The 24,421-nt window shown below is 43.3% G+C and overlaps 1 protein-coding gene across 1 annotated transcript in view; it reads left to right on the plus strand.

The window, feature by feature from the left end:
- Positions 1–24,421, plus strand: part of WDR64 (WD repeat domain 64) — a 1,979,698-nt gene that overhangs the window by 284,642 nt on the left and 1,670,635 nt on the right. The window contains exons 5-6 of the mRNA XM_069607651.1: positions 17,595–17,624; positions 19,444–19,554. Coding sequence (XP_069463752.1) covers positions 17,595–17,624; positions 19,444–19,554 — 141 coding nt within the window. The remainder of the gene's footprint in view (positions 1–17,594; positions 17,625–19,443; positions 19,555–24,421) is intronic.

The following is a 24,421-nucleotide window of genomic DNA, read 5'->3' on the forward strand; positions in this document are numbered from 1 at the left end:
TGAACGCATATGAGATCAATTTATGTTACGCGTGAGAGAGCTTAAAATTAGAGAAGCAATATGAATAAAAGGAGATCCCAGTTTAGATGAGGTGCTGCAGATAGCAAAAAGAATTGAGCACACAATTAAATATGCGAAGGAACTGGAAAACAAGGATAAAGAGAAGAATATGGATAATAAAGGGTGTGCTGCCTTAAAAAATGTATGCTGTAGACAAAGAAAATAGAGCCCAAGAAAGAGCAAAGGATGCGTTTTGGAGATGAGAACACATGCCACAGGCAGACTTAAGGCATGGGTGGTGGAACGGTTCAGAAAAGGGAGGAGGCATAGAGATACATGTGGTGACATGATTTTTATCACCCCTACCTCCAGAGCCTTCCCTCTACCACCAGGGGAGTGTTCAAGAACCCCCCAACAGTGGCTTTGGTAGGAGTAGGGGTAGGGAAAGGCATGCACCTGTCACTGTGCAACAGTAAAGAGAGCAGACATCACACCTGCATTAGGCATCTGCTCCCAATTGCCAACACAGGATATGTTTACCAATGTCACATTATATTTTTATTGATGATCCACTACTCGCACCATCCAGTAACCCTTGGTGTGTGTTAAAATACCCTACATAACACATCAATGCACAGTAGTTCAAAGAGATTATATGGCCCACACTCAATATTAATGTTCAAATGCATTTGATAACAATCAGTAATAAACACTCAATGAATGTGCCTTACACTGTCATGTAAAAAATACATTTTTAATTATGAGAAATATGTAATAAAGAAACATTGTTATAGTTAATATGCACAACACACTAAAAATGGAAAAAGTCATTAATGAAAAAGCTGAAATCATTGTCACCGCCTCTACCTCTAATCAAGACTCAGACTGATAAACCTTCTCCAAGAAACCATAGTCACATTAGAAACCAACTACCTGCCTCACCAGGTCATGCTAGATGACCTCACAAATCATGCTAGGCATTCTTCATAAAAAAACATCTGCCCCACCAAACCATGATAAGCAATCTACTAGATGCACCTACCCAAATACCTCTATTCCTTTCTGAGAGTGATATTAATAAAGGGTAAATGTTCTCTCATACTCACTAACTGTAGAGAGATGAGAGCTGCATACAATTGGATGCCTGAATCAGTTTACATAATCCAGGAAAGAATGCAAAAAAACACCTATCAGAGGTCCATCAGAAAAGCATGAGAAATAAGGGAAAATGCTTCAAAAATAATTAAATTGTCCATTGGGATATGAGGTGCCAGAGTGTAGCCCATCCAGAACAGGGCCTGTTTCATGCTCTAAGGATCCCTTCCGTACTTCCTCCTCACCTGTCTCTTCAATGGAGCTGACTTGGGGTTCAGAGTCCTTCTTTCTGCAAGGTTTCGGGGTTCTTTGCATTTCTTTTCCTTTTTCTGATGCAAATAAGGATGAGCCCCCTCGGATTCCACCTTGGCCTGAGGAGCAACCCAGGCCCAGTGGGACTCCAAGGAGCAAGCCCCCAAAACACAGGGAAAAAGCCACTAGGGCATAATAAACCTTGATAGAATGTCCTGGTATAAGATGTAGATAACAGTCTCTGTTCCACAAAGAAGAGATGCTCCAAAGGTGTCGATTTGCTTCTTAGTGGGAAAGGAGGACTTCCTTCCCCGATAAACAAAGTCCCCAGAATGACCCCGGGTTGAGAGCACTGGTTAACAGATTGCCACCTCGACAAAGAGGTAGAGATGAGTAGGTAGAATTGGATAAGTTATCCCTGAATACAGAAAAGAAAAAAGGGGAAAAGAAAGGACGATATGAATAACAGTAGGAAGATGTCACTGTGAGCTCCCTAAACCTGGGAGCTAAGTGGTGCGTTACAGATGCCGCGCCGTGAACTCCAAAGAGTAATCGCAAAGATGCAAAGAAACGTAACTAGTATAGGCAGTGAAAAACGAAAGCGTTACACAACAAGCAATGTGCATGCGAAAGAGTGAAAGCCGCTAGCAGAAGCAGGAAGTTAGTAGGAAAGTCATAAACAAAATCCTGACCAGGTAACCCCACACTTGTAGTCGCAAAGGATACAAGAGGTCCAATTAGACCTTAACAAAAGGGTACGTGGTGATGTAATAATCTAAGATACCCCTTTAGAAACCACACTGACCTGTGGTGAAAAAACTGAAAAGTCTCCATGTTGAACACAAGATAATCCAATGGAAAACAACGGCTAGGAAGGGGTAGGTTAGTAGGAAGCTAATCCCTAACGGCACGAGGGTCACGCTAGTGCCGAGTTGGTGCACACCTGGATAGCGTCCCAAAGTTCAGTGCACTAATGGTATCCAATAGTCATGTTCATAAGCAACAACAAAAAAACAAAACCAATTCTTCTTGTTATATGAAGAAAAGAAGTTCCAATGCCCTTGAAACGATTGAACTGAAATGTCACTTCAATGATGCTGGATAACCCCAAATGTAATTACCAGAAGAAATAGTTCCAGTACAATATGACTGTAAGTCACAGGAGCAAAATGGATAGATTTCAATAGATAGGAGCAATGGACAAGCAAAGCCAGATAACGCTTACTTAAATTCTCTGAAGAGGTATGGGCTCCAAACACCCTCACGGGAGTGAGGATACTGCCAGAAACAGGGACGTTGAAACAGACACTCCAAACACCATTGGGCAGTGAGGATATTGCTAGAACAGGAAGATTGAAACAGACGCTCCAAACACCCTCAGGGCAGTGAGGATACTGCTAGAACAGAAACGTTGAAACAGACGCTCCAAACACCCTTGGGGCAGTGATGTTACTGCAGGAACCTGGAATGCTGAATTGGGCGTGTCCCGACCTTCGCGGCCATAAACAGGAAGTCCCACTGGATGAAAGCAGTAGGAAATGATTCCCGCAGCAGAGGTTCAAATGAAGTAAGAAAACACCAGCAATGCAGAAAGGGCTTCACTGTAAACCAAAACAAAATCAATCTCAATCAGAAGCGCAGTGAAATGCCGTAGTACGACTATGTACGTGCGGCTGAGTCACGTGTCAGGAACACGTGACTCTAATGGCGAATCCTTTGCTGCCAACCAGGAAGTGTATGTAAAAACTTCCATCGCATATTGAACGGTCTAGTCGTTCTGTGAGCCGTACCGTGAGCTTAACGCGTATATCCTGGAATAAAGCGTGCTGGAGCTGCACGGATTCTGTGGGGAACTGCAGAGGTAGGTGTGACAGTGCCATCTCCCAAAGGGGCCACCACCCCCCTCCTGGCAGGAAGCGGCGTTGCAGGACCGGAGCATGTATATTGGACAGAGGTTGCCAGGACCTGTCCATCGCACCGTATCCCTTCCAATTGATCAGGTAATAGGGTTTACCCGAATGCAAACGCATATCCAAAATGACTTTAACCTCGTGTTCCTCAGAGCCCTTGACTTTGACAGATAATGGCTTGACAGGGAGGCGTGTAGAAGAAGTACATGGTTTAACTAGGGATACATGAAAGACCGGATGCCCCCTCCATCTCTCAGGCAATTTCAGATGGACAGCTGATGGATTGAGCACCTGGGTGATCTCATAGGGACCAATGAATCTGGGCAATAATTTCTGATTTCTGGGTATCTTCAGATTCCTGGTAGACAACCAGACCTGCATACCTGTCTGATATAGTGGAGGAGGTTTCCTGTGTGTATCAGGGTATTTTTTGGAATGTTCTTGAGCTCTCAACAACTGCTTCCTAATTCGGGAATGCAACAACATGATGTATTTTATACCATGACCCACAGCAGGTATATCCTGACACAGCTCTGGGTCTAATGGAATGGATCTGGGATGTTGACCATATAAAGCAAAAAACGGAGATGTACCCGTTGATGAGTGTGAAGAATTGTTGTATGCAAACTCGGCTGAAGGCAACACCGATAACCAGGTAGTTTGAAACTGCAGACAAAGACAACGTAGGTATTGTTCCAGAGTGCTGTTCGTCCTCTCATTTTGTCCGTCTGTTTGAGGATGATAGGAGCTGGACATTCTATCATTGATGAGAAAAGCTGAGCTTAGTGCCTTCCAAAACCTGGATGCAAACTAAGACACACCATCAGTGATAATGATAGATGGTAGACCAAAAAAGCGGAATACATGCCGCATAAACAAACCTGCGAGAGCTGAGGCTGTTGGTAAACCTTTACAGGGAACAAACAAGGCTAACTTAGTGAATTAGTCCACTACCACCCAAATGGTGGTGAACCCCTGTATCGGGGGCAGTTCAACAATGAAATCCATGGATATCATATACCAAGGCTTGTGTGGAACAGGTAGTGGTTGCAATAATCCCATCGGTTTACAATGGCTGACTTTGCATTGTGTACAAATCGAACAGGATGTAATGTAATCAGTCACGTCTCGTGACATGAAAGGCCACCAGCACCACCTTCTAAGAGTTCCAGGGTTTTCTCTTGGCCAGGATGTGCTGCGACCATAGACTCATGATTCCACCGCAGTGCTTTATTACGAGTACTTTCTGTAGGTAAATACAAGAGGCCCTGTATAAAAGGCAACCCATTGTGAATATCAAGACTAAGATCAAGTACTTCAGGAGGATTTTTACACACCCAGTCTTGAATCTCTTGCCTTAAAGAAGGATGTACTGAACAGCTGCATATCACCTGATCGGTGAGAACAGGACGTTGTTTTGGATGGAGCTCCAACACATCGCTGGTTATACGAGACAATGCATCAGCCTTGGTGTGAAGACGTGATGGATGGTAGGTGATATGAAAATCTAACGGCTCAAAGAAAGCATGCCATCAGGATTGTCGTGTTGTGAGGCATTTAATGGATTTGAAGGCTTGCAGATTGCGATGATCCCAATATACTAGTACTGGATGTTTTTCCCCCAACAGATTATGACGCCATTCCAAAAATGCATCCTTAACAGCCAACAACTCTCTCTCGGTAATGGTGTAATTCCGTTCGTAAAGAGTCAGCGTACGAGAAAAGAAAGCAATAGGATGTTCTTCTTTGGAGTTGGCACATTCCTGGGAAAGGATAGCGCCTATCACAACACTAGAGGCATCGGCTTCTATGATGAAAGGTGGTTCGATATCAGGGTGTTGAAAAATAGGAGCGCTAGTGAAGGCCTCCTTCAAAGCAAGGAAGGAATTGTTAGTATCAGCATTCCAGTGAAACGCCACCTTGGAACTGGTTAGTGCTGTTAATGGAGCAACTCATCTGGAGACGGCTCGCATAAAGCGGCAATCGAAATTTGCAAATCCTAAAAAGGATTGAAGCGTTTTGACGTTACAGGGTATGGGCCAATCCAGGATGGCTTTATCCTTGGAACGATTCATGCATACTCCATGATTAGTAATGTCATACCCTAGAAATTCCACTTCTTGTGAGTATATTTTACGAATAAATGGTTTTCCCGTAACCTTTGTAGAACTCTGGAGACATGTTCTATATGCTCTTGATATGAAGATGAGTAAATCAAAATATCATCCAAGTAAATGATGACACATTGATCTAGGATATCACTGAAAATGTCATTCATGAAGAATTGAAAAGTTGCAGGGGCATTACATAGCCCAAATGGCATTACTAAATATTCATAGAGTCCATACTGTGTTTTGAAAGCGGTTTTCCACTCATCGCCTTCTTGAATGCGTACGAGGTTGTAGGCCCCACGTAAGTCCAGTTTGGTGAATATAGCTGAAGTGCCTAGCTGATCCAGGAGTACATTAATCAAAGATAGGGGGTACTGGTTTTTTACTGTTATGGCATTTAATGTCCTGTAGTCTATGCATGCCTGAGGTCCCCCTCCTTTTTTGGAAGAAAGAAAAATGGCGATGCAGCAGGAGACTGGGAAGGCTGTATGAACCCCATCTTCAAAGCCTTGTCTATATACTCCTTTAGGACAATGTCCTACTGCCTTGTCAATGAATAGACTCAACCAGTTGGTGTTTTGGCCCCGGGCTGCAGCTCTATTGGACAATCATATTGCCTATGTGGAGGCAATTTCTCCACCATACCCTTATTGAAAACGTCTGAAAATGATGAATATTCCGGAGGGACTGGATTGCAGCTGGGGAGAAGAGCCCCAATGGTTGAGACCCCATCCATAGAAGCCAACAGGGATGCAGACCTGGTTACCTCCTGTTCTTGAAAACAGTGTTCATTGCAAAATGCAGAGGGATATTGTATGTGATCCGTACCCTAGTCTATAGATGGATTGTGCAATATCAACCATGCCAAACCCAGTATGGGTTTGTACTGAGGTGCGGATAGCACATCAAAGACAAGGTTTTCGGTATGCCCATTAGATAAGAACAGCCAAACCAGGATGGTTTCTTCCATTTCCTGACCGGAAGATAATGCAGAACCATCGACAGTGTTGACAGTTTCAGGGACTGATTTGACCACTGTGTTAATGTCATTTGTTTTAGCAAAGGATATATCAATATAATTGTTAGTGGCCCCAGAGTCCACCATTGCTGTGGCATGAATACACTTGTCACCATAACATAGATCCACCGGAAGGGAGATCGGAGACGTAAGTAAGATCTGACGAGAGTCCGAAATATGACTCGGCATAGGGACTCCTGCTATTGCTGAGCTTTGGCGTTTCCCGAATGCTTAGCAGGTTTTTTGGGGCAATTAACCAACAAGTGTTAGGCTGAATCGCAATGCATACACAGGTTGTTCTTGCAGCGGTTCTCTCTCTCTGCAGAGGACAATCGACCACGAATAGCCCCAATCTGCATAGGTTCCAGATCGGTAGATGGAACCGTAGAAAGGTCTGTGCGAGCCAATGGCGGCAAGGTGGGTCTTTTTTTACCCTTCCTTGCTGCTCTCCGTGTATCCATCTGAAGGATGAGATCCAGGAGTTCTGTAAAACCCAAAGGGACCACGGGAACTGTAGATAAGGCATCTTTGAGTTCTTCTGACAAACCTTTATATAAAACAGCCACTTTCTTGTCTTCTGGCCACTGTGTTTCAGCAAGAAGAATTATAGACACCACAAGCACACCCTCAGTCAAATATGTATTAGGAATAATAGATGTGGAGAAGAAACTAGATGTAACTGAAGATGTACTTTAAGGTGCAGGGGAGAAGGGTGCAACCTTGACACCTAAGTTGCGTGATATGGAGACAATACAAATAAGTTCCCTAGTCGGGAACTCACGTCCCCTGCACACTATCTTTTGTCTGGAAAACCAGACCAATAATTAGTAACTTCTAGGGACATTACTTCGGATTAAAGGTCAGATCGTTGCCCTCAGACAGTGTTAGATCCACACTTTGGTGGACTAAATATACGAGTCATTCTCAATAGTCTAACCACAGCCCTATTTTTTGTATATTTTTTATATATTCCTTAGACCTGGGCTGCGCTCATAGAGACCGTAAACCGGACCCATTTGCGTTGTAAGCCGGTACCAACCGCTGCCCTCACTTAAGGAGTGAATATCTGTATTTCCATGTAAGCCCCCCCTTTTTTTACGCACTATATAGAGATTATCCATCCCTGACTTTGATCAATAACCTGGTCATATTTTGGCCCCTTTCAACAGATACCAGTTTGAGAAGTGGAAGCCTGGATAGCTTCTTACTGTATCTAGCGTTTTAAGTTGGAAATCCCAATCCTGAAGTCTGACCCATCCGGAAATCGGCCTGTTGACAGCGCTTGATAAAGATTAAAAACACAAGGTTAGAATCTTTGATGTGTCTTCCTTTTTAGTTTAGTCATCTACATATTAATATCTCTTTCCTTTAGCCACTTTACCGTCACATTTAGGAGCACTTATTCACCAATTATTATTATTTTTTCCAATAGTATGATAAATAGGATCTTTTCATAATTAATAACATCTATATTTCTATCACCAGAGTATTTAAATGGTTATGACGAATGTTTAGAGATGAATACAGTGATCACTACAAATACAAATATGATGTAAAGACAGATTTATGATACTAATGTATTGAGTATATATTGTCAAATTTTTTTTAAAAAGTATGTCATATTATTAATGTAAGTACAATTGTAATTTCTCTCTAGAAATCACTTATTGCCCCTGATGAAGAGTGTGCTACACTCGAAACGCGTTGGGCCCCTCCTGACTTCGACATCATGAATAAAAAGAAGATGGTTTCTTGTGACCTAAAATTGTTCGATTGAGAAATTTTCTTTCAAGAATATTCTGTTTCTGAAAATATTGATAATTAAATTTAAGGCATGTTTTGAACATTACTAATTATTGGTCTGGTTTTCCAGACAAAAGATAGTGTGCAGGGGACGTGAGTTCCCGACTAGGGAACTTATTTGTATTGACTCACTGTGTTTCAGCAACCAGCTGATTACATTTGGCAAGATAAGTTAACAGCAACTGATTTCCTTGTTGCAAATTCAACAATTCCAAATCTGTTGCCTGGGTAGCATAACGCATATCAACCACTTTACTCATAGCTGATAGAAGACCGTTGCAGTCATACAACAACGGACTATTGGATCCAGTAAAGGATTAGCCCATGCTGCTGCAGTACCTCCTAAATGTGACAACACAAAAGCAGCTTTTGTAGTTGTGCGGAAAGTGTTGGGACGACAAAGAAAATGCAACCGACACTGGTTAACAAACGTGCGGTAGGCCTTAGGATCACCATTGAATCTTTCTGGTGGAGCCAGGGGAAACTGAGCGGGTATAACCACTTGCATGGCTTCCCGTGATGGAGTGGATAGAGTAAAACCAGATGCGACACCTGCGGGAGCTTCCGCCTCCTGAGGAGATGTGCATAGCGCATCTTGCAGCACATCCATGCGATGGCGCAAGGCATCCTGGGCAGTAACCATTTCATTCCTTAAATCAGATATCAACTGTGTCAATACAGTCAAAGACTCTGCTCCTTCTGTTTCCATGGCTTCTGATTCTGTCATAAACTAAATCCTGACCAGGTAGCCCCACACTTGTAGTCGCAAAGGATAGAAGAGTTCCAATTAGACCTTATCAAAATGATACGTGGTGATGTAATCCCAGCCTGCTGTATCTTGTTTACCCGCTGATGGAGGACCACAAGGAAGACCAGGAGATCAGTATTAGACCTTCCAATTGATAAAACACTCTACCTGATTATGATTAAACAGGTAAAGGGAGTAATCAATGGAAAGGGCAAGGAACACGAAACCACCAATCTGTTGGAACAAAAGAGGACTGTAAGTATGGTCCCAAGATGTAATAATCTAAGATACCCCTTTAGAACCCACACTGACCTGTGGTGAAAAAACTGAAAAGTCTCCACGTTGAACACAAGATAATCCAATGGAAAACAACGGCTAGGAAGGGATAGGTTAGTAGGAAGCTAATCCCGAATGGCACGAGGGTCACGTTAGTGCTGGGTTGGTGCACACCTGGATAGCGTCCCAAAGTTCAGTGCACTAATAATATCCAATAGTCATGTTCATAAGCAACAACAAAAAAACAAAACCAATTCTTCTTGGTATATGAAGAAAAGATGTTCCAATGCCCTTGAAACGATTGAACTGAAATTTCACTTCAATGATGCTGGATAACCCCAAATGTAATTACCAGAAGCGATAGTTCCAGTACTATATGACTGTAAGTTACAGGAGCAAAATGGATAGATTCCAATAGATAGGAGCAACGGACAAGCAAAGCCAGATAACGCTTACTTGAATTCTCTGAAGAGGTATGTGCTTCAAACACCCTCAGGGCAGTGAGGATACTGCCAGAAACAGGAACGTTGAAACAGATGCTCCAAACACCCTCTGGGCAGTGAGGATACTGGTGTGACACCGTCTGAGTATAAAAATGGAGGAAACACAGATTTTGTACAGGTGGCTACGATGGGGAGAAAGAGATAGGTCAGAACAAACCGTAGCAAAAAGGACCGAAGACAAAGTAGGCACGTCAGAGGCGCTGAGCATACAGGGAGGAGAGAAATACTGAATAGAGAGGACAGAAAGAATTGGGTCCGTAAACCCAGGCAGGAGATGAAACAATTCAATTAATATAGGGCTGGAACTCCACAGAGCTAGAGATCCCGCAAGCGTCCTTCCAGAAAGAAAATGGATACAACGCAATAAATGAATGGCTCTGCCCACCTATATAGAGGCAGCGGTCATCTTGGTGGAAGACTAGACCACAGAGGAAGATGCTGCAAACTAATTGAATTTCCAGCATTGCCAACACTTCCACTGGTGCATGACAGCCTGCTCTTTAGGTGTTGAGCTGATGTGTCAAAATCTTTCCTCTAGGGACTCAAAATGCCTAAAAACAGCCAAAACTCCATATTAGTGGCTTCAACTCCAGCAAGGAAAAAAGGAGTGACTTGAATCCTCCCTTCTGGAAAAAGACCTCAGCGTTCTCTCTCTCTCTTCAGCCTTCCAGCCGTCTGCCTCTTGTCTTCTTGCCAGCTCTGCCAACCGATCTGCTGTGTGGGGCTTGAAGTCGGTCATATTTATACTATTTGGGCATTCAGGGCTCCACGCCTACAACTGCCAAAGTTCATCCAGCACTAGAAATCTTTCTAAACAAAAATATCAGTGAACTGAAATGTCTTGTGTAAGCAATAGCAAGGACAACATGGTCTTCCAGCACTAGGAATCCTTCCACCAAAAGTGTCGGTGGACTGAAACTACAGCACTAGGAATCATTCCAACAAAAGTGTCAGTGGACTGAAATGTGGTCCCTTCGCAATGGCTTGTTATCTCTTTATTATTTATTAGAACACCTGGCCTACTCCTCTCGGAAAAGGTCCAAAGAACAATGAAAGGCTATGCTTACAGAAGAGAATCGTATTGTAACAGAGTTAAGGTCACTGGCGTGCTGCCCCGACTACTGGAAAAAACCTAATGTACTGTACTTACATTATTTCTAAGTAAACTGCTCACAGCTCAAGTTTACTGAATATGAAATTGTTTGCATCGCACTTTTTATTAGCATCAGTAGGAGCACCTTCCACTTTGCGAATTCTGGAACGTGCTCAGGATTAAATGCTGACTGTAGAGAATTTTGAAAAAACAGACATTTTGAAAGGTGTGTAGAATTTTTCTAAGTTTGGTGTGGGAGGTCTCATTTGATAAGGAATGTGATGGTGTGAGTGCATTGTAGATGCAGTAGGTGGGGTGAAACGTTCCATAAACCAGGTTGGCAGCAAAGGAGGAAAGCCACATGCATAGGTTCAGAATGAATGGAGTACCAGTACCAATGTTGGTGGACTCTGAGTCAGACAGCACCATAATTGATTGGAAGACATGGAAAGCATGTTTGGAAGGGAAAGGGTCTAAATCGATAAAGCCAAGTATACGTGCCAATGCCTATGGAGATGTTAAGATTGAGATGGTGGGGGAGTTCAAAGGGGAACTTGAGTGTCTGGGGCGGTCAACCAAGGTGAATGTCTATGTTACTGAGAGTGGAGGATGCTTACTAGGATGCTCAGTGAGATGGACCTTATAATTAATCCAAGAGTGATGGAGAATGTTGAGCAGGATGGTGTTGAGCAGGATGGTGGAGATATTTGCAGATGTGTTTGAAGACAAATTGGGATGTCTCAAGGGATATCAACATCTCATTTGGATAAAGTCAGGTGCAGAACCTGTGGTGGAGAGGGTGAGGAATATACCCATCTGTTTCAGAGAGGAGGCTACCAAAGAATTGGTAAAGTTGGAGAGTCTAAGGGTTATTGAGCAGTGGAAGAGTTGAAATTGGTGTCCCCTATAGTCATGGTGAGGAAGGCTATGGAAGAGGTGAGATTGTGTGTGGATCTGAGGGGGCTTAATTAGGAGCGTGATGGTGGACAGAATTTCCCTACTTCAAACTTGATTTGGCCTACCATCAGGTGAACTTGCATCCTGATTCTAGAGACTATTCCACCTTTATCTCGGCAGATGGGATATACAGGTTGCAAAATATGCAATTTGGCTTGAGATCCTAGTAACGGAAAGTGACAAGATCACAGATTGCAAAGAGGTATTATCATTATCAGGGAGTTTGGATTGAAACTGAAGGAGAAGTGCAGAATAACAGTGGGAGAGATTTCATATCTGGTGCACAAGCTGAGCTCATGAGTTTTCAACTGAAAGGGGAATTGGTGGCTGCCATTGTAGGCTTGGAGAGACCAAAAGAGTAGGCATGGGGTCATGTCTTTTTTGGACTTTGTGGACTATTATGCAAAGCTTGTTGACCAGTTTGCAGACAGGTGTAAGGAAATTAGAAACCTGAGCAAGAAAGTGGTGGAATTTTGCTGGCCTGAAGAGTGACAGAAGGAGTTTGAGGACATTAAACAATCATAATCCTTCTCGGGATCCGAGTCCCGCACAGACAGTAAAAGAACTGAAAATGGCTTCATTTTTTAACTGGCCGTGGCATCAGAAGGAAGAAAGCTTAAGAGAGGGATCTGCAGTGAGGATTATCGCACAAGAGGCATTCCCTCCGTCCGTGACTGATGAAGAGATGCTTAGGACAGTGGTAGATGGCGAGGGACTGGGCAGATCCTTTGATGGTTCAAGAAAAAATACACGATCTATATTTACAGAAGGTGAAGGAAGAGAAAGTGAACTTTCGGTCACATCTTATGTTTCCACTCTGTGGCTAAACCAGCCTAAAAGATCTCAGACGCCAGCCACGCAGGCTGACTTGGAAAATAACAGTAACGCACAATCAGCACTGGTAGTTCTTAATTACGTGCTCTCAATCATTGTGTCCATCTATGAAAACATACAATCTGACGTAACATGATCATGTTAAGTTCTATTCAGAGTAAATTGGAGAACGCCTCCAAGGAAGCAGAGTTGAAGGCATTGGTTCAGGTTGGTTCGACATCCACCAATCGATCTGCTATGCAGAAAAAATTAGCACTACGACGTGGGCCGGTCCGTTTCCATTCGTGCAGAAAAGAGGGCTGAAGAGAGGTGCTGGTGGCGGGGTCAGCAGGGCATGGTTTCACCCACTATAAATTTAAGGGGGAAAAGCGCATTTCTGCAGGGCAAAATGGTTCCATCCAGTACAGTCCCTCTGCAGGGAAGCTCATGCAATACGAAGGAAAGGGGACGGGACGTAGGAGTAATGTATCTATGCTTCTATGCGATTTGTGCTTAGGATGGTGGTAAAGTGGTTTGCATTCTCACTTACGAATAAGGAGCATTCATGAGAAATGGGTTTGAATCCCACCTTTCCGATTCCTTGGCCTTTGGTTTTCTTTTGAAACTTCATTTGTTGCTTATGTTTACATGTTGACAAAAGGAACAAACATATATATATATATATATATATATATATATATAGTTTAGGAAATGAGAGTCGACTTGTATGTGTTCTTTAGGAAGAAATCTTTCCTACACACTGACACCTCTCAGGTAGGAACAAATACAACGTGTATTCCAAGATAAAAAGTATGGGGTTCAAAAGCCCCTCTGACCATCCACTTTTCTCCCAGACTTTCCAACTGACACTCATAGAACCCCCAGCACATTCCCGAGCTTTTTCACTATGCTACACATACACTATCTTCCTAAAAAGTAACATTGAGAGTTGTCATCCTCAAATAGCACGTTTCCCCACCCTTTTCTTTTACCAAACTATTCCATCCTCCGTGACCACAGCATCCTCAAACACTCTCACTGTCACACACACTCTTGTACAAACACCTGACAATACTGCCACTCTTGCCCGTGCTCACCAGGCCCAAAACTCTAGAATCACTATAGCTCGCCCCGCTCCCTCTGTCCCATCTCATTTCCCCTTCACATCTCGGCACTCACGTGGGCCCCCTGATGACTCGCGTGCACTTGCACCCCACAGCCGCAACAGAACGCTCTCCAGGTTGCGTCCTTTCTTGCTTGACCAGCGCTGTATACTCACGTGACCCGGAAAACCAATCACGAGATGCGGCAGCATGTCATGTGACTGGAAGTAATGCCAGAACTGCGAGTATTTAAACGCGGCTTTCCGTGGACTCGTTGCTTCACAGCTGTACTTTGCAACCTGTTTGGCGTTACGTGTTCCTTTGGATTTCTTGACTTTTCTGGATTTTGACCTCGGCCTGTTTACTTGGACTTCGCTTGGATTATCTTGCTGGCTTTGTTACTTTGGATCATCCTGTGCATCGAACTTGGACTGTTCATTGGACTGCAAAACGGATTTCCCTGTTTGCATCTGACCTTCCTTGGAACTTCTTGCTTCAAGCTTCACAGTATCAAATCACGTTCTTGTCATCAGGTGGGGCTCACGCCATTTTTGGGACTACTGTCTATCTGCCCATGTGAGTCCCGGACCCCTACCTCATAGGTTCATTACCTTTCTCCTGATCCCTCTGGTAAGACCTTTTCACATTATCTGGTACTGTCATTTACTGTCATTTGCTTGGTACTTAATCAGTATTTTCTTGCAGCGGATTGGGGTCCCAGAGGTTCGCTGTTCCGGAGTTGACCATCTCCACCTGTGGCCTCAACGGTCACACAGCGAGTGACTTTGAGTTCTCTCTGTGTGGCATTTGGGGACAGAGGACACTTCTGCCTACACGACATTCAAGTCTCAACACTCACCACCCTCTGTGGTGCCCAATATCTACTACACCATTTTGTGACATTTCCTCCTTTCCTTTTTCTGATTTTTTATCCTAACTGAACCTCTTGTCTTTTCTCCAGTTTTATCATATCTCTGCTTCATATCCTCCCCTTTCGTTCTAACTTCCTCAGAGTTTCTCCTCTTCCCATTTAACAAACCAAGCTCTCCCCAACCACGGGGCACAGACCATTGTCTGGGGTTTCCTGCTCCTAAATACTTCAAAGGGCACTAGTCCCATCGTGGCATGGGGTGCTAGATGTTATGCACACACCCTCTTGAGCACTGTGTCCTCCAAATCACTTCCCTCTTGGATCACCATGCATATTGACTGGTTGATGGTGCGATTTAAGCGCTCCACCATACCACTAGTCTCCTGGTGATAGAGAGATGTCTTGTGGTGCATGACACCTACCACCCTTAGAAATGATTCCATCAACCATGACGTCATCGGGACACCATTGTCGGTGAGAATCTTAGATGGAAACCACTCTTTCTAGAACACCTCATCCAAGAAGTCCACCACAGCCATCCAATCAGCCTCACACCAATTGCGACTCAACCATTTGGAGTACAAATCGATCAGCACCAATACGTATTTCTTTCTACCTCTCTACCCTGTAAGAGGTCCCAGGGCATCAAGGGCAACGTACTGCCATGGCAAATTTGTTAAATCGAGAGACATCAAAGGCTGGATGTAGTTTCTCACAGATTTATCTGACTCTCTACACAGCCTATAGGCACTGACCATTTCCTCCACATCCTCATCAAACTTGGGCCACAACTAATCTGCCCTCAGCGTCCCTTACACTTGGTCAACCCTAAATTCCCCTCATGGGCCAACTCCAAAATCTTCTTCCTCAGAACCAACGGAGGAACAATCTTACCTCCTTTGAACAACACATCATCCTCCAGGCTGAGCTCCTCTCCGACCCCAGACCCTCCTCCCAGACCCTAAATAACCCATTAAGTCCCTCATCCTCTTGTCACTCTTGCCACCCAACAACAATTTTCTTAATTACCAACCTTCTTAATTACCTCTTTGAGACACACATCTCCTTCAGCTGCTGCATCCACTCTTCTCTAGTGAACCCGCCCCCACCATAGACCTGGAACACTTGCTAATTTTCTTCCTCCTAATTCTTAGTGAATACTACAGTCTGCCCTTCCCTTTCAGTGCTGGACAAGAAATCTGCTAAAACATTCTCCCTGCCAGGTATGTACTCCAAACCAAAATCGTTTCTTTGTAGTTGACACTACCCATTTCTTAATGCGCCTCGAGATGCCCTCCAATGGCTTATGGTCAGTTCATACTGTGACTTCCTTCCCCAGACAAACACCCAGAATTTGTTAACGCCCATACAACGCACAACACTTCCTTCTCGAGCACTGAGTAGCAAGTCTGCACGTCCCTCAAAGACTGTGAAGCCAACGCCACCACCCTGTCAACACCATGTTTATTCTGAAGCAGCACTGCACCCACACCAATTTCACTGGCATCCGTCATTATCCAGGTTGGACTCTGCACATCAAAACATACTAACACTATGGCCCTCATAATGGCATCCTTAAGTCACTCATCCCTTCTCCCGGTGACTCGGGCAGGGTTAATTCTCACGCCATTTTGAACATCTGTTCTGCAATGGTGTTATCCAAGGGTTTAGTGATGCTTCTAAATGCACACATAAAGAGAGCCCTGCAGGTAACTAACAAAAAGCAGTTGACACGTTATTAGACAATATAATCATATGGCTCTTCCGCCGGAGAAACATTTAAACAGCCAGAACATGATATTCTCAAAAGTCTTCCCAATTCCAATTCAAGTGGTTTAGGAGCCAGGTTACTCACGGTTGTCAGACAATATCAAGGAGTGTCTGTAAATCCAATTCTCCTCCAGTGGGGCATGTAATACGCCTACGACTCACGGCGAACTGTCAAACTGCTTCTTCACTTGGCAACTCGCATGCTCGCGTGCTGATGGCTGGTTTTTAAACTATCCAGACAAGGTTAGTTCCTGTCCAGAGCTGGTAGGCAGAACTAATGGAGCACGTTCATCAATGCTCCCAATCCACTCCAAAACCAAAGTTCAACACAAGTATGAAACATGCTGCTGCCAAACTGCAATGCCAAACTGCTTCTTCACTTGGTAACCGCTACTCACTGGCTCACATGCATTTAATGAAATGTATATTTGACGAATAATCTAGCATCCACCTGCTAATTGACTTTGGTTGCTCTCTACCCTGCTGCTTTCTTGTGGGCCTGTTTTTTACTGCGTCCCACCCCTCCCTTCCTCATGATTCTGTTTTCACATCTGTACATATTAATGCATGAAGTTGAGTGTTAAGTGGTATAACTTCTTTTGATCTAGGGATTGAGCTCGTTAGTTCACATTGGCTAATGGTCAGTTACCAGTACTGGCAATATAGAATATGTTTGTGAGTCTTGTTGCATCTAGTTTGATGCCGCGTGACCGTCAATTAAAGCTCTGTACCGACTCTTCTTTTCAGTATAAAGATGCTTGTAAAAACCTGACCCCCTAACTTTGAATCAAACAAGATGATGCACAGCTTTTTGGATGATTGAAAATCAGCGACTACCACATTTCTTTTTGTCGCCAACTTTCTATTCTAGCATTCTCAACTATAAGGTTCAGTTCCTGAAATCAGAAATAATGGTAACTGGAGTAAAAACTGGATGTAAATGTTCATCTATTCAGTCTGTAAACATCCTTCTTTGCATTTTTCACAAGCAGGAGAAATGGAGCTCAATAAATATAGAGGCCAGTCATACTATGCTTTTTTGTTTTAATAGCACTGTTTTATATATATATATATATATATATATATATATATATATATATGTATATATATATATATATATATATATATATATATATATATATATAAAGCAAAAAAAATATACTGAAGGCTTGAAAATTATTTCCACCTATTTGCAATTGTTTCTCAATACACAAGTTAAGTACATGTTGTTGCCAGATGCTTACATTCTCTTTCTAATTTATTTATTACAGATGAAACAATATGCATGTGTACATGTTGAGGTAGGTTTACCCACATTTTGTTAAATGCCTTTACGTTTTTACAGTCTAATATAAAATCATTAAAATCCCTGTCATGTCAAGGTATGCAGTCCAAGGATTTGGCTGTCTAAATGTGATGTGTATGGAGAAGAGTGTGGGATAATGGCATCTTATGCTCAGCGTGGAGTTGTGGAGTACTTAAATGGTGCATCACACTGTGCTGATGGGGTTGTTTGAACGCTGCCGACACATGAAATTAATCCGGGCGCTCTTGCTGGTTTTGTACTTAATTTTCCTCGCAATATTATGTTTAGCTTTGGACACAGTTGGAGATGCATTTCTTTAGATGTTTTACTTTTGCTCATTACTTGTCATTTTTTTAAACCTTCATTACTAATTCAGCAAGAAACGGATTTGTTCACCACGAGCTTGAATTTGTTATGCCCATGCAAATATATGCCAGGATCAAGATCTGTCAAATATGTTTGTCCACAAATAGAAGTAGGATACAACTCACTAATAAAATTGTGTATTTTTTTGGCAATATATTTTCCCGAGTAATATCATTTGATTGATAGTACCTTCTTTTTTCCTGCAACATTAGCCTTCTTTATTTATTCATTTCTGCAATAAAACAGGTATTTCCTTCATTACCTCTTAATAGTCAAAAAGATATTTTTGGAATTTCCATGAGGTTCCCCATTTCTGTACTGATCGAACACATGTTCTTGTGTTCTTGTGCAATTAGATCCAGGCCATGTTATATTCATTACATGTCCTTCGTAGATAAACATCTTCCTATAGACGTGGAACCTAATGATTTCAATGATTTCAAATGTGTAATTTATGTTGTCTTTGAAAGTATACATATTTTTTACTCTGATCGTATTGGATCATAAATACATATATACATTCACAGGCTATTTTCTAAGATTCTAATTGCGTTTTATTTTATATATGGTATATCAAATTATGCATATTATTTAACAGATTAATGAGACTTCTGATGAAAGTAAATTTGTTCCTGAAACATGTCGATCTCACTAATCTTCATTTGAATTGATAAAAAGATTGATTTAAATTGAATTTAGTATTTCTTTGTACATTTGAAAGGTTTTTAAACAACAACTTGAGGCTGAAACTAGATGGGGGAGGATAAACTTGAGGCTGAAAATAGATGGGGGAGGATGTTGAGCGGCCAAGATAAAAACTCAATTTTTACGATTACACAATTTCTTGCCAACATGCTAGAACTTGACAAATTACAGACTGATGATTTTTATGTATTATGGGGGTCTTCTCATATGTTTAGTCAGGAGATCTTTTTTTTTGCTGTCTGTTTTGGTTTGTTTTGTTTTTGCTTGTGTGATCATTGAGAGAAGAGAGTAGAATTATTTCGATGGGTCTATAAATGAAATGTTTATATACAAACTATATCATTTTAAATAAAAAAAAAAGGTTTTTACTCAATGGATATTGATTTTATATTTGACATGTTCAAACTCATATCTTGAAATACTGACTGGTTATTCCAGTAAAAAGGTGTGCATTGGACAGGGGAATCTTCCAATTTAGATACCAGATTCTCTTTTTTCTTAGGGCTGGTCTTGTCTGACTGCAGTGTCAGATTGTCCATATTGGCACACTACGGTGTGACAGCCTCTCATGGTCTGGGCGTCCACAGACCAGTGCCCCTTTGCTGCAGATGTACCGTTCTTACCACTTGTATTTCACAGGGGCTGCATAGGTCACAGGAGCTGCTGCATAGGTGCTCAGAAACCCAAGAATTGTAAATTGTGTTGCCTAACTTGGAAACTAAAAACGTGTTTTACTTTTTTAGGAAGATTCATGGATTACAGGATGTGATTTCCTTCACCAACTAAAACGTGTTATTGCTGTGACAGAGAGAAGCATTATCATCTGGGACTATAAATGCCATAGCAAATTTCAGGTACAATAAGCATGATCCACGTTACAAAAGCCAATGTAAAGTCATCTGCAGATCTCTCCACAATGTGAATACCTGAATCTCTCCCTAGAAACCATGCACACTTCATCTGATCTAATTGTACGGGTTGAACTTCTGCAAATCAAATGCATTTTTTGTCAATGTTTAAAGGGCTTAAATAAGCCCTTTAAACATTGAGAAAAAATGCATTTGATTTGTCTTGTGCATTGCAAAGCCCATTTACAAAGTTGGAACGCTGTTTCCATGCACTGGTTTTACAAAATATCACAATTCTGATAATAACTATTTTATACTTTTAGGAGATTTTGCTAGATCAGAAAATACAAAACTTATGTTTCATATTTCATATATTTGTGTTGATCGATTCAAAAGAAATTGCCTACATGACACAAATCATAGTGCTTACATTTATGTTACCCAATGAAGATTGCCCATGCTAATAGCACAGGGAAAGTCTTGATTCCATTAAAGACACAGAGGTCAGCATTATGTGTATCTTTCTTTATTGCTGCAACATCAGCATTTCAAATAAAACATTTGAACATTAAACTGAGCATTTGTGGTTTTTACTCCAGTACTGTATCTTGAGGAAAAAGTAAAATCAAAGTTTAAGGTCTAAAGCCCAAACATTACTTCTAGACTACGAGCCCCATGATCCTTCGGGCCCTGGTAGTCCCGGGCTTCTTCTATCCACCTATCAGGAGCCACTATGAGGTATAAGAGTCCATGTTCCCAGGTCCCTTCCTCTTCCCTTATTAAACAATGAACTTATAACCAGAACGTCCAACTCTGTTCTTGAAGTCAATCCTCTCAACAAGCAAATCTTTCAACGGATTCCTTGGCGCTAGATGCTCTGGTCCAACTGGACCCTTGCACTCCTGTAGATTAACCTTCCAATCTTGAAGATGTCTTATGCTGTTTTCTGGTTGTGATAAATAGAGAAGCAACCATGAGGGTGGGAATGCTAAAGCTTTCACATAGCATAGTTCCACATGTTAAGTACAGACTTATATGTTTCTGTGTGGGATATAATGCTCGCCTCCATGTCTTTAATAGAATCAAGACTTTCCCTGCGCTATTAGCGTGGGAAGTCTTCATTCTATGGCAAGACAGGAGACGAGCATTATGCTTGTTCAAAGCTCGCCACCACTCTATTAGATATGTCATATACAGGTTTAAAATAAAATGTCTTAAAGGTTGACTCAGAAGACCAATCTGCTGACTTCATTATATCTTGTAATGAGTCTCCCGCAGTAAACGATCTAGAAGCCATTGCCCCTCTAGCAGAATGCACGCCAAACCAGGACAGGTCTATCCCCGCCCATTACATCATCTCTCTCACCCACCTAGCAATGGTCGCTGTGGCTACGGCATGATTAGACTTCCTACGCACTATAAGTAGCTGAGTTACGCCTTGTGGTCTAAGATGCGCAGTCACTTCCTCCTAATCTTTAATGCATTGTACTACGCCTATTTTCTTATTATCAGTGAAGTATGGGTATGAAATGATTTTCAAATCGCTTTTCGTTCTTTTTGCAATGTTAAAAGCCACGCCCTCCGGATAGAATATTTTCCTGTCTTTTTCCAAGGCCTTAATGTCTGACACTCTTCGGCAGGCTGCTAGGCATAACAATATAACAAGTTTTCTTGAGAGTTGTGAACGAGAAAGGCTATCATTCTCCGGCCACCTGAGAAATAGGTGAAATACGTCTGTCTGATGCCCCATAAGACTGAATACTTACGTTCTGGGGCTCTCTTCAACTTCATTCCCTTGAGCAGTCGTATGACTTCTGGCTGTTCCCCCACAGGATTTCCTTCTACCCTGTTGTGGCCTGCTGATATCGCAGATCTGTAGACTCCTATTGTCCTGTGCGTGCAGCCCTCTTGAAAGCTTGTCGCTAAGAAATTTAGAACATGCACTAGAAGGGCTGAAATGGAATCCAGACCACGCTCTGTGCACCACTGGGTCCAACAGTCCCATGCAGCGCCACAGCTCCTAATGGTGGTAGGCGCCCAAGAATCTCTAATACAGTCTGCAGCGAGTCGCGCAATACCTGGCAGGTCCCAACGCTTCCAGAAACCCTACTGGCTATTAAGTGCAGGGTGCCCGCTACTATTAGTGGGTGAGGCTGGCCGGTCGGTCCGAGAAGAAGGTCCCGCCGATGCGTAACTATCCCCGGAAAATCGGAAGACTATTCCATTGCTACTGGAAGCCACGCTTGGGATTTCCAAAATGGCAGCACTATCATGAGCTCCACTCCTTCTCTCCGGGCTTTCGCCAGGACTCTTATGAGCATGATGAACGGAAGGAAGGCATAGTGCACTGCTCCATGCCACAATGTTGAAAGGCATCTGTACCCGCTGCTCTCTGGTCTATCCTCCAGCTGAAGTATTTGGGCATCTGCGTGTTCAGGCTGGATGCAAACAGATCGGTGTCCAATGGACCCCATATGTCTTGTAATCGCTTGAATATTAGGGGATGTAGCTTCCAATTGCTGGTGTCTACAAGATACTGTGAATTCCAGTCTGCTACACTGTTCTGTGTCCCTGGGAGATACTCTGCCGCCACTGCAATCTGGTGCTGAAGGCAATAATGCCAGAAATCCTTCGCCAGCTCGGCTAGCATTCTGGATCTGGTCCCCCCTAGCTTGTTTATGTAGCGTATTGCTGCGATGTTGTCCATCTTCAGCAAGACACAACACTTTACTATGTCCTTGGTAAAGGCCCGCACTGCGAATGAAACTTCTAGGAGTTCCATACAGTTTATATGTAAGTTCAACTCTTCTACGGACCATTTCCCTCCTGTCTCTGCCTGTTTGCATCTGGCTCCCCAGCCTTACCTGCTTGCGTCCGACTCTATCACTAAGTTTGGGACATCGCCGAAGACTGCTCGGCCGTTCCAGGCCTCCATGTTCTGCTGCCATCAATGTAGCTCTTTGAACGCTTCGTGGTCTAGGATCACTAATTGATGGTAACCAACGCCCCCTTGCAAGTGCCTGATCTTGAGCCTCTGGAGAGCTCGGTAATAAAGAGGGCCAGGAAATAACGCTTGAATAGTGGCTGCAAGCAGTCCCACTATCCTGGCCAGACTCCGAAGAGAAATAATGTTCTTCACCATGACTACTCTGAGTCCTTTCTTGATCGCTTTCACCTTGTGTCCTAGAAGTTCGAGGGTCGCCTTCACCGTGTCTATAGTGAACCCCAGGAACTCTATCCTCTGAACTGGTTGAAGCTGGGATTTGTCTAGGTTGACTAGGAATCCCAGCGAAGATAATTGGTTGAAAACCCAACGCACATCCCTGCTGAGCATCATCTTGTCTGAGCTTATGACGAGAATGTCATCTAAATAGATGATAATTCGTATTCCCCTCTCTCTTATTGCCACTGCTACGGGCCTCATCAGCTTGGTAAAGGCCCAGGGCACGGACGCCTGGCCGAATGGGAGACACGTGAAGCACCATATCTCTCAGTTCCACCGGAAGTGAAGATATCTGTGATATGCTGTCGCTAACATCCTGCTGAGTGTCATCTTGTCTGAGCTTATGACGAGAATGTCATCTAAATAGATGATAATCCGTATTCCCCTCTTTCTTATTGCCGCTGCTACGGGCCTCATCAGCTTGGTAGAGGCCCAGGGCACGGACGCCAGGCCGAATGGAAGACACGTGAAGCACCATATCTCTCAGTTCCACCAGAAGTGAAGATATCTGTGATATGCTGTCACTATTGGTACTGTGAGATAGACATCCTTGAGATCTAGCCAAGCTAACGAGTCCGCGATATGCAAGAGGTCTCGAAGGAGATGAATGCCCTTCATCTTGAAGGGATTGTATGCAAGCCATTCGTTCAGACTCTTTAGATTTATGACTGGCATGATCTTGTCTCCCCTGTGTACCAGGAACATATTGCTGAGGAATCCCGCTCCCCCTTGAGCATCGGGCTCTATCAAGTTCTAGTTCACCAGTTATAGCAGTTCGCTAGCAAAAGGTCTGCTTCTTCTTGCCGCATGTGGATAGGGTGGGGTTCTATTCTTTGTACTGGATCGTCCACAAATTCTAAGTGGAGCCTGCTACCGCCTGTAGTACCCAAGCGTCGCTGGAAAAAGCTTGCCATTCATTCAAAAAAGCGGAGGGTTCTCCCTCCTACTCGCTCGCATGCTATACTCACCGCCAGAGGCGCTTGGTTGCTGGTAGGAACCGCTCCCTCTACGACCTCTTGGGTATCTTGTTCTGGCCGGTGAGAAGGTATCTTGCTGCCTTCCTTCCAGTATTGGGCTCGTGGCTCCTGGGGTCTGCGCTGAAAGTTGTAGAGACCAGACGCACGACCCCGCTGCCGTCCGGTCCCGGCAAATACTCACCCTGGAAATATTTTCCTGATTGAGCTTTCAGCTTTTTCAAATGCCGAGTAAGCCCGACAAACTGCGACATTTCTTTCGCAAAAGGTCTCCGGAGAGGAGCCCTTTGGCGCCTTCTCCCACTTCGTAGGAGGCCAGGTCGCTGAGATTCCCCTTAATCCTTAGTAGCACCACTCTCCTCCTCTCAGAGCATAGGGCGCAGTTGGCTTTGCCAAGTAGACACACTGCAGGTTGTGCCCAGTTGCCCAGTGCTTGCGCATCCACTGGCGTTCCTGTGTCCTTTGCCTTTTCTGCCAAGTCCATTATTTTTGCCAATGGCCCAGCCAGATCCAAGACTTTGTCCTGAAATCCCCTCCTGGCACGGTCTACGCCCTTCCTGATGTCCCTCGCCGCTTTGGTCACAAAGGTCACCATTTTAGGATCCAGGTCTGGTGTCTCTGCCAACTTGCCTGGTAACTCTGGTTGTGGACACTTTCATATGTGTTGCGCCATGTA

Source organism: Ambystoma mexicanum, chromosome 4q, assembly GCF_040938575.1.
Source record: "Ambystoma mexicanum isolate Mex_15411 chromosome 4q, UKY_AmexF1_1, whole genome shotgun sequence".
In the NCBI taxonomy this organism is placed as follows: domain Eukaryota; kingdom Metazoa; phylum Chordata; class Amphibia; order Caudata; family Ambystomatidae; genus Ambystoma; species Ambystoma mexicanum.